The sequence below is a fragment of the Hemibagrus wyckioides genome, linkage group LG01, assembly GCF_019097595.1.
Source record: "Hemibagrus wyckioides isolate EC202008001 linkage group LG01, SWU_Hwy_1.0, whole genome shotgun sequence".
Lineage (NCBI taxonomy): Eukaryota > Metazoa > Chordata > Actinopteri > Siluriformes > Bagridae > Hemibagrus > Hemibagrus wyckioides.
The window spans coordinates 32,443,212-32,454,480 of NC_080710.1; the positions used below are offsets into that span (position 1 = coordinate 32,443,212).

An 11,269-nucleotide genomic window follows, 5' to 3' on the forward strand; every position below is an offset into this window, starting at 1 on the left:
GGTATTACAGTCATTTCTCTTATTACTGTCATTACACCATAATCATTATCATTTCCCTTCTGTTTGTTTCAGCAGTAAGCATTGCCCTGCCAAATATCATTACCAGGATAACTAACACACACCTACATCAACTGCTAATGCTTCACACCTCAGTACATATAGCAAGCATTTCATTCTGATTTTAATGCAGTTGCACCTCAGTAAAAATGGTCAGAGGTCACTGAAGCCTTGACATCTAGTCATTATAGACATTATTGTTAGTATTGGCATTTCTTTTTAAAATTGTCTCACCAGCATTCATCTATTTAAATCTCTGATCTACACGGATGATTTATTTATTCTGCAAAGTTGGACTACGCTCTGATAGAACGCTCCAGCCTTGAACCATACGATCACCTAAGCAATTTAATCAAAAGGAGTTTCATTCATCAGCTAAGTTTTCATTATATATGCTACAATTAATATGTACTGGCCCCTGTCAAGCCCTTGCTGCCTCACTCCACCCTGTATTGGCCCAACTATATTCAGATCATTGGGGGCAATGATAACTAAAGTGTTTAAGGCTCTGGGTCATTCATTGGAAGATTAGGGTTCAATCCTCAGCACTGCCAAGCTGCCACTGCTGGGCAATTGACCATCCTGAACCCTCTCTGCTACAGGGGTGCTGTATCATAGCTGCCCCTGTGATCTGACCCCAGCTTCCTTAGCTGGGATATGTGAAGAAAAGAATTCCACTGTGCTGTAATATATGTGTGGCGCTAATAAAGGCTTCTTCTAAGTAGTTGCGATGTTCCTATTGTTTTGTCTGAGGTAAGTGGGTTCTAAATCTTTCGTACATGGCTAATCTCAGATTAGCAGAGTATGCAAATTATCATTTCAAAATGTCCACAGCACCCACATATCATAAACAGGAAGCATCCCTTGCCTTTTGGAAATGGGATCATCATCGTTTATGTCTACTGTACAACAGAATGGCACGGTTATAAAAACAAGTGCATAAAAACCCACACTAGTTACATCGACACATTCCATGCTGACCTAACTAACCTAACAAACACCAAGTTTGCCTTGTTAACCGTCTGCTCACTGATCAATAAGACGTTTTTTTCTGATGTATATGGGTCTGAGTGAAACTTGGCAATAGCCTTTATGTCGTTGAACTAAATCACATTTAGTTAGCTAAATGTGGTTTAGTTCAACGACATAAAGGCTATTGCCAAGTTTCACTCACGTACATTACTGCACAGTAAAATTCCATCTTCACATATCCCATCCTTGGGGATTGGGGTTAGAGGGCAGGGCCAGCCATGATGCAGCACCCCTGGAGCAGTTTGGGTTGGGTGGCCTTGCTCAAGGGCCCAACAGTGGCAGCTTGGTGGTGTTTGGGCTTGAACCCTGATCTTCTGGTCAACGACCCAGAGCCTTATTCACTTGAGCTACCACCACCCAATAGCATTCTCTCCACAATATCAGTATCTGGATAAACCCCACACTGCTAATGAGCTATCTAAAGACCTCGCTCCTCAGTTCTGTGAGCCCTGCAGTACTGCTTTAGGCGACTGTAATATTTTAATATTTAATAAGTTGATATAGCAAGCTGTGTTTTAGCTAATATTTTCCTGCAGTCTTTAGATTTTACACCTCTTAACCTGAGATTTTGCCGTCTCCCTTTACAAGCCTGCACTGTTTGACCTTCCTGTTCCCTGTCTAACATGTAAACACCTAAAATAACACAATATCACTTTTAGAAACTTAAACACCAGCCCTAAACAACTTGTGGGTTGAGTATTTTTTTAATTGCTCTGTTTTCCACTCCATCCACAGGTGCTCTGGACATCCATTATAACAACATTGTCTCAACTACCCTACATCAACTAGCTTCCCTCAGTATATGTGCTGTGACCTTCAGTCATCCTTCTCTCTGGTTTATTTCTGAGCTCTGCTGTATAAATCAGCAGGTTACCAACTAGAATGCTAAGATAGACTATTATTCATTGTCTAGTGGTCAATGGCTAGAGGCTAGAAGAACACTAAACAATCTGTTGTGACCTGCTAATAGTTTTGCTAAATGTCTGACATGTTTAATGACAAAAGAAAGTACATGTTTATCTTTCTTCCCTACAAATGATCCTGTCTCACCCCCGCTTCTGTCACAAGGCTATTGAGGAGAGTTGTGGTGCTAAGCTAATTAACGCACCTAAAGATACCACCTGCCACCTGGACCTGATGTAACTCTCCTGATTAAAATCAATCAATTAATAACCAAGGCTAACCAATATCTCATTTCAGGCTCCGTTCCCACCAACTTGCAATTACATCGGTTCCTATACAGCCTGGACTTGACCTGAGGATCTCAATAACTGCAGACCAATTTCTAATCTGCCTTTCTTAAAAACAGCATACTGTAGCAGCTCACTTTAATGATTTCTTTATCCCTAATGACCCTTTTGAGCTATTGTAGTCTGGGTTTAGGCAGAACCACACTACTGAATCTGGTATCTTCAAGATGACAAATGACCTGCTGATTGTACTGTACCACGGGGAACTGAACAAACTTCTGCTGGACCTCACCTGAGTTCATTTTAATGAAAAGCTTTCAAACTTTACTTGCATCTCCCACAGTATTCCTCAAGGATCAGGTCTTACTTGCTGTTCATCATAAATACAGTCCCCTCTGAAAAGCCATTTTTTTGCTATAAACTGAAGACATTTGGGATTCAGATGAAAAGATGAGATAAAAGATTAGAATATTGTGTATTGATTTTTATATCTCAGTGTGTTAACAACTTAGAATACAGCATCTTCTATTTGATCTCACCCATTTTCAAGTGAATACGTGACAGATTCTACTTGTTGCCCAGTGTAGATTGAATGTTTAAACAGTTAATGGCTCTGAATGTCTACTTTTGATGTGAGCCCTGGGTTTCACCTGTAAAGACTGCATTTATTGTTAAAAAGATAAACAATCTATCTATGGGAGACAAGCAAGTCATTTTGGAGCTGGGAAAAGATGGAAAATCTATCAGATATAGCCAATATAACAATTTGCAATGGCTTGAAAAGAAAGAAACCACTGGTATACTGAGCAAAAGACATCAAACAGGTCAGCCAAGGAAAACAGCCACTAATGATGGAGAAAGCTGTGAAGGAAAACCCAAAAACATAATTTCTTGACATCAAAAACAGCCTCCACAGGGCAGCAGTGAAGGTATCATAATCCACCATTAACTTAGAGAACAGAAATATACAGGCTATATCACAAGATTCACCTCACTTCAGCAGGAATCAGAAAGTCAGATTATTCATTAAGAAATACCGAGCTGAGCTACAAAAGCTCTGGAACCAAGATGAACATCTGCTAAAGTGATGGAAAGGCTGAAGTGTGGAGAAAGAAAAGATCTGGTCATGATTGATGAGCTCATGAGATCACTGGTCAAGCAGGGTGGTGGTAGTGGGCTTGCATGGCTTCATGACTCTCTAATCATTATTGATGATGAAGCTCAGGATGGTTGAGGCAGACAGAATTTAGATGTTTGCAGAAACATTCTGTATGATAATTTACAGAGAAATACATCCAGATTATTTAGAAAAACCGGAAGGTTTAAGACTAGATAAATTAGTCAGCAGACCCAAACCCAAATGAGCAGAATTTCACCTCCTGAAGAGGAAAGTGATTGGGGAAAACTCCAGAACAAAACTTATATAAGCTGTATTACAAGCCTTGAAAAGCATCAGAAAAGAAGAATGCAATGATATGGTGTCAGTAGGTCACTAACTTACTGTAGCTATTGCATGCAAGGAATATGTATCAGAGATTTAAATGTTATTTACTTTATGACTATCCGTTCCAATATTGCTCACCAAAATATTGGGTGGTCTGCTAGCAAGTGTGCCACATGTACAAGTTTTTTTGTTGCTGTTTTTAACACGTCTATATGTAAATTATCAGGAAATGAATGCTGAAATTCAGATCTATTGTTTTATACTCATCTTTTGTATCTCAAACCCAAATGTCCCCAGAGTATAACAAACACAAAAGACTTGATCTTGCCGTTTCATTAGTTTCAGACTGAACTCTATGCTTCACCTCAGCATTAGCATCAGATGCAGTTTCATTGCAATCCTGATGATGCTTAGATTTACATACATGCCGACCCCTCAGACACACACACTAATTTCACCTGCACTAGTTGATTGTCTGACAGACCTAAACTGTAACAAATCTGATGTCCCACTAATCCCCAAGGGAAATAAAAGGAGCTTTTATTATTTATCTGAGGATTTATTACCCATACCTCAGCTCACGTTTAAAGCCTAAGTGCCATGTTAGATTCTCTACCCTTCCATTTCTCCTATTCAGCAGACACTCATCCATGCTTTTGTTATCTCTATGCTCCACTGCAGTACTGTTTTATATGGACTATCAGTGCAGGAGCTCTACAAGCTTGAGTGTGTATAAACTCAGTTGCTGGGGTTATCACCAACACAAAACCAGGTATATGGTTGCTTTGTGGTTAAGGTGTTGAGCTACTGATTGGAAGGTTGTGAGGGGTGGTGGTAGCTCAAGTGGTTAAGGCTCTGGGTTGATGACTAGAAGGTCAGGTCTGTCAAATGCTGTGGGAACACATCTCACCCATACTTCAAAGTTACACTGGCTTCCTTTTCTCTTCCATATGCCGTACAAGAGAATTCTCTCTCCGACAAGAGAGGTCTCGGCTCAACCTACGTATCTTACCTCATACTTCTTATACACCTGCATGCCTTCCTTGCTCCTCTGAGACTCGCTTGCTGTCTTTTCCTCTCACCCCAGAACTGTAGGAGACAGGGCTTTTAGTGTTGCTGCCATAAATTCTTTCTCTCTCCATCTCCGTGCCTTCACTTCCTTCAACATTTATAAACTTGACCAGTAACTCAACTTTTCCATCTCGCACTTGCTCACACCCAGTCACGCTAGCATTTAATCTTATTGTGCACTTTATTTCTAAATTGCTAAATATTTATTTATATTTCTAAATATATGTCTGGTTTATGCACACATAAGCATTTTTACCTTCATTATTGTCTTATATTGCAAACTTCAAGAAATGTGTATGCAATTTCCTGTTGAACATGTGATATGGATTTTTCCACATAATTCAGGTGTTCAGAGTACAGGGTTGAGTGAATGAATATACACTATATGGCCAAAAGTATGTGGAGCACAGAACACCTCATTCCAAAACCATGGGCATTAATATGGATCTGTTCTCCCTTTGCTGCCACAGCAGCCTTCACGCTTCTGACAAGGATTTCACTAGATTTTGGAGTATGGCCGTGAGGATTTACCCATTCAGCCATAAGAACACAAGAGGTTTGGCACTGAAGTCTGGTGAGAAGCCCTGACGTGAAGTTGGTGTTCCATTTCATCCCACAGGCTCTGTGCAGGACATTTGATTTCCTCCACTTCAACCAAAACACACCATGTCTTAATGGAGCTGGCTTCATCATGCTGGAACAGGTTTGGGCCACTTCCAGAGAAGGGAAATAGTAAAGATAGAGAATGCCAAAACATTCTAGATCTTTTGCAACATTTTCTATTGGGAAGTTCAGGTTTTGGAGAAGATCAGAAGATCAGACACCCACATACTTTTGGCAATAGAGTATTAGTGTAGATTTAAACATCAATACAAAAACAGCAAGGCTTTTGAAGTATTTAACTGATTACATTTTAAAGGTAAAGTGTAGTTTGAGTGGTCTTGGAAAGCTATTCATCTGAAACATGCGTGTAGGTTGTTGGAAGGTTGTGTGCCTTTAATTTCCCTTCGTAAATGTATCAGTGTGACTCAAATGACAATGCAATCATGGATCACTGCTCTTTCATTAGACTAGCGATCATAAATCTCAGAAACACATTAATAGTCATTCCACCAAACAGCCTTAATAACTTATATATAAACATTTACTAAAAGTGTATCCTGCACTATGAAACTGCTCAAAGCACATCCGACAGATGTTTGAATGCATTATTGATAACTGTGCTAATCGTGCCCGGGTTAAAGCGGTTTCATATTTCTGTTTTAATATGCAGAACACAGCAACACATATTATCAGCGCTGCCATGAAATTGGCTTCAGGAATCTAGTTAGGAAGCCTACATCTTATCGGTGTGTTCCATTCTTTCACAGCATGCGGCAAATTAATGAAAATCACAGGACCCGTGACCATAAAAACGTCAGGCACGCGGTTCGGCGCATGGATGACCGACCCAATGACATCTCCAAGAAACAACCGAGTGAGTCTCACTTCTTTCTTTTGTGTCCCTCATGGTTTAGAGAATGGGGATCTGAGATAATTGGTGAAATCGATAAGACGGACTCTTGTATGGTGTGGTAATTGTGGTCATGCGGCAGATAAACACTCGCTTCCCTCCATCTTTCCAAACAATACAATAGAGCTATCTGTTTATAGAGCTTAAATGTCAGCATCCACAAATCAATAATGCATTAGTTGTTCTGGTGAATTAATTCATTTAATTTGAAAAGCTCGATGATGCCTTCATTACACTACCTTCCTGACAGCTGTCCTGTACACACCATGTACCCGATCGGCTAAATGTTGAACTCCCTTGCTCATCAAAGGTCTTCATTTTTACTCTTTTCTACTGTTTTAGAATAATAATAAGGACATTAACAGTATGAAATAAAACAAGTGGAATTATATAGTCACTGTTTTTGAGGTCGTTCTGGGCTCGTTGCTTTTGTTAGAGCATTGCTGTTCGAATAATGGGCTTTTTCCCATGAAATTAAAGACATTTGGCTAATGAGTAATTGTCAGTTTTTTCAACAGTTTTCAACTGTTTCTTTCTCTCAACAAACTACCATGTAAATTAACTAAAAAACGTTTGTCCTGTACTTGATGGATTGCCTGCTACAATGTGGGACTTGAAGATGGATATATCATATGTAGTATGAAGAATCAAATATGCAGATGATTTGTTGTGGTGACCCTGAACAGCAACAACAGTATGTAGTATGTGGTGAGGTAAAGAATGTTGATTTAGCATAAGCAGAAAGAAGAAGATGCAGAGGATGGTGTTCTATATCTCAGAGGTTTGCCCAACCCTACTCGGTTGGTAGATGTTCTGTTATAGGGGAGGTAGAGTAAGCTAGTAGGTGGAAATTAGCAAGATAAAATTGGCAAGAAAATGGAGGAAATACAAAATGATTCAGAAAGTAGTTAGGAGTGTAAATTATCGCATGTACTGGACATACAGCAGCAAGGGGCTGCAGTTGTTGAAACCCAGGGTTGAAATCTGGTCTCTTGACTTGTCATGTGGTATTAAAGTAAAATGCATACAAGGGTTTGGTTATAATGAGAAATTCCCCACACATTGAACATCAGACTTTAAATCCATTCTCAAACCACGGTAACATGCTTCACAGTGTTTTCCGGTTGATGAGCAATGTTGGAGATGTGCTAGCTTAGTGGTTAAGGTATTGGTCTGCTGATAAGATGGTTGTGAATTTGATTCCCAGGTCCACCAAGCTGCCACTGCTGGGCCCCTGAGCAAGGCCCTAACCCTCTATTGCTCAGTTGTATAAAATGAGATAAATTGTAAGTCACTCTGGATAAGGGAGTCTGCCAGATGCCAGAAATGTAAATGATGTATTTTCTACCAGCTACAGCATTCTGTGTCCAGCACAAAAAGTTCAGTTTTAATCAAACTAGAGAACCTTTTCCCATACCTTTTAGCAAACTCCTAACAGGATTTCATATGCTTTGACATTCTGCAATAAATCCCAGGATTGAGGAGTTTTGGGGCTATGTAGCTCCTTCAAGGTTACCATTGTTACCTTTTAGTTGCTTCTCTGGCTCTGGCTCAAGTGCTATAACAAACCCATTTCCAAGGAAAGAATCCAATTCAAGCATTAAGCTGAGAGGGTACAATGCATTGCTCAGAGGCTATTTTGCAATACAGGTATTTGAACTCACACCCCTTAACTTGTAATGTACCATCACTACAATTTACAAATCTGTTCTTTTTCATGCAGGTCTGGTACATGGACACGTACACCAACAGCAAGGTGGTGCGAGAGTACAAATCTATGGAAGATTTTGTCTCAGGTCAAGAGTCTCGAACATACTACCTGCCATTTAAATGGGCAGGGACCAATCATGTTGTGTATAATGGATCGCTATACTACAACAAGGAGCAAAGCAACATCGTGGTCCGTTACAGCTTTGAGACTGGCCGTGTACTGGCTCAGCGAGCACTCGAGTACGCCGGCTTCCACAATGTCTACCCATACACCTGGGGAGGCTTCTCAGACATTGATCTAATGGCTGATGAGATGGGGCTGTGGGCTGTCTATGCCACTAACCAGAATGCAGGCAATGTTGTGATTTCCCATTTAGAGCCTGAGACGTTGGAGCCTCTTAGCACCTGGAACACGGAGTACTCAAAACGCAATGCTGGCGAGTCGTTCATGATCTGTGGAACGCTCTACGTTACCAACTCGCACCTTACTGGGGCAAAGGTCTACTATTCCTATGACACAAAGACATCCACCTATGAGTATGTGGACATCCCTTTTCACAACCCGTACTTCCACATCTCCATGCTTGACTACAATGCTCGCGAGAGAGCGCTCTATGCCTGGAACAATGGCCACCAGGTTATCTTCAATGTTACGCTCTACCATGTGATCAAAACTGAAGACGACTCATAAAGACACAACAGAAAGTCTCTGTGGCTGTGAAAGTTTTTTCCTGTTTGCCTGGAACAGTGGTCATCTTCAGTGTCATGTTCTACAATGTTATTCATAAAAAAGACAAAGAGAGGGGTGGAGGTGTTCCAGGGCCACGACAAAATCTTCTTGTTTTCCCGGAACAGGATCCACCAGGTCATCTTCAACATCACGCGCAAGCACGTTATCAAATTCAACACGGGACGAAGAGGTCAGTGGCTATGACGTGATTTTCTCAAGGCCAATTTTAAACTTTCAAGTATCAAAAAACTAGTGCAAGATATAAAAACTATTTTAAAAACAGGGAAGAAGAGTCCAGTGGCTATCACAGGATTTTCTTGTTTACCTGGAACAACAGGTATCTGGTCTTAAATGTCAGAACTAGCCACATCAGCAAAAATCAGCACTATTCTTGACGAGTGAAGTGGATATGCGGACACCGTTTTCTCATTCTGCCACATCATCAAAACTGAGAAAGTTCTCAGTCTTAGCAAGCACTCTATTCTAGTCACAGCTGCTCCAGAGCCCATGCAGAAAGACTAAGTGTAAGGCAGGAAAACACCCTGGGTGGACATGCATTTATAGGTAGGGGCAAGTCAGCCAAGCTGAGGAGGGAGGAACTGAGAGAACCTGAAGGAAACAAAGAGAACATGTGAAAAACCACACTCATAAAGACAAATTTTTTTTAACAAGATGGAGGAGTAACAACAAACAGCAAGGTTGACCGAGTCATGGTCAACGTTACTCCTCCACCACATTCCCTTCACAAAACTGAAGACTGACTTTTTTGTTCAGCTAGATCAGGGGTCATCAACCTGCTGACCATGGTCCAGATACAGATGCAGCAGAACTGAAAAAAAAGAAACTAATTAAGTAGTGACCAATCACTTGCAAATGATTTAGCTGAAGGCAGCTCTGTTAAGCAGAGACTAGCTACAAGCTGAGGGACATCAGCTCAGAACCCAGAGCGATTTCACAGATATTTCTTTATTTTATTTACTCTCTCTGGTTTAATTAGTGAAGTAGTAGATGATGGATTAGAATTAAAAGGTAAGTTGAACACCCCTGATTTAGCGCAACAGAACATGTCGTCTTTGCTGCCACACTTTACCACATCATGTAAACTAGACGATTCATACACATGATTTCTAAACCCCTGGAGGAGTCAGGCCACTGCAGCATGATGTTCCTGTTCACAAGGAACAGTAGCCTCCATTAACCAAACCGAGTGGTAAAGGTGAGGAGGAAGAGGAGCTTAGTGGGTACAATCTGCTTTTATTATTATTTGCGAGCCACCAGTTCATCTTCAACCACCTTATCATTGAATCTGAAGAAAAGAAAATGGAGCAGGAGGATACAATGTGATAAACAGAATGATAAATGGACCTCATTTGACAAGAGACAAATGAAATTTGAATAAGAGACAAATGGAATAACAAAAAGAAGTAATGTTCTGGTGAATTAATGGACAAGAATGGTTTTACTGAATGGAAGAAGGAATGAAGTGAATGGTGTTGAATTCTTTCAGATGTCTATGCTGATGATCATGCCTTACCACCATTTCTTTTATGCAGTTTCTGAAAACTTTTTAGGTTTCCTGCATGAATGTTGACCTTTTTTGTTCAGTGGAATTTATTATTGTCTGTGTTAAAAAAATGTCTCGTGGAATACATTTTTAATAACCAGTTCAGTCCTATTTGGCAAGAAGCTGATTGTGTTCATTTGTATAAAGCCTCATGACCTTCTTCTAAATATGAACTGAATGTGAACCTTCTTCATGTCAGAATTCATTAATTATATGAAATACACTTAACACCCAGTGCAGATGGTTCCACTCTACACACTCTTACTCACTTCGGAGTGGTCAGGGGTGTAAAGAAGTGTGTGTGTGTGTGTGTGAAGGATAAAGTGGAAACAATGAAGGTTATAAAATAAGGACTATTTTTTTGTCCTGTGACAGGCCAGCTCTCTGAAATCAGAAATTGTCACGCGTTTCCTTTGATGACTTTGAGTGCAGCTCTTCTGCAATTTCAATCAACATGAAAGGCAGAGGAGCAGCGATGATTGGAGTCCCTTAGCTGCAATTTCTTCCTCTCATGTCGGTGTCAAGATCCTCTGTCTGCCAGCACAAAGGGAATTTAAATGCTGCCCAGCAGTTCAGCGAGAGAAAATGGCAGCACCTCTGGGAGTTCCTTTATGCCTCCAGCACACCTGTGCTATCACATACTAATGACCCTAACACACACACACACACACTTGTCCACATTTGTTATATATTTTATAGTCAGTTAGATGATTCTTCAACATTTTTTCCACCAATCATATTCGATTGTTTCGTGACCACACCCGCACCATCATCTCAAGACGAGCCGAAGGACCGTCTAACAAATCCAATCAAGCAATCACGCTAGGTCAAGGGTTCACTCGGTAATACTGAGCTATATTTTCAGACATGTATAAAAAACGTCGTCTAGCCGTCCTGATTGGTTTCCTAACTGCTACTTTCGCAGACAAATCTGTGAGTTTTCTCTTTCCTGCAGTGA

General features: G+C 40.5%; 1 protein-coding gene across 2 annotated transcripts in view; it reads left to right on the forward strand.

The window, feature by feature from the left end:
* The window catches only part of olfm3a (olfactomedin 3a), a 47,203-nt gene extending 36,703 nt beyond the window's left edge, over nt 1-10,500 (forward strand). For both annotated transcript variants that reach the window (XM_058399011.1, XM_058399019.1), the window contains 2 exons: nt 6,165-6,271; nt 8,031-10,500. In XM_058399011.1, the coding sequence (XP_058254994.1) occupies nt 6,165-6,271; nt 8,031-8,708 (785 nt within the window). In that variant the 3' untranslated portion in view covers nt 8,709-10,500. The remainder of the gene's footprint in view (nt 1-6,164; nt 6,272-8,030) is intronic.
* Nucleotides 10,501-11,269: the final 769 nt, after the last annotated feature.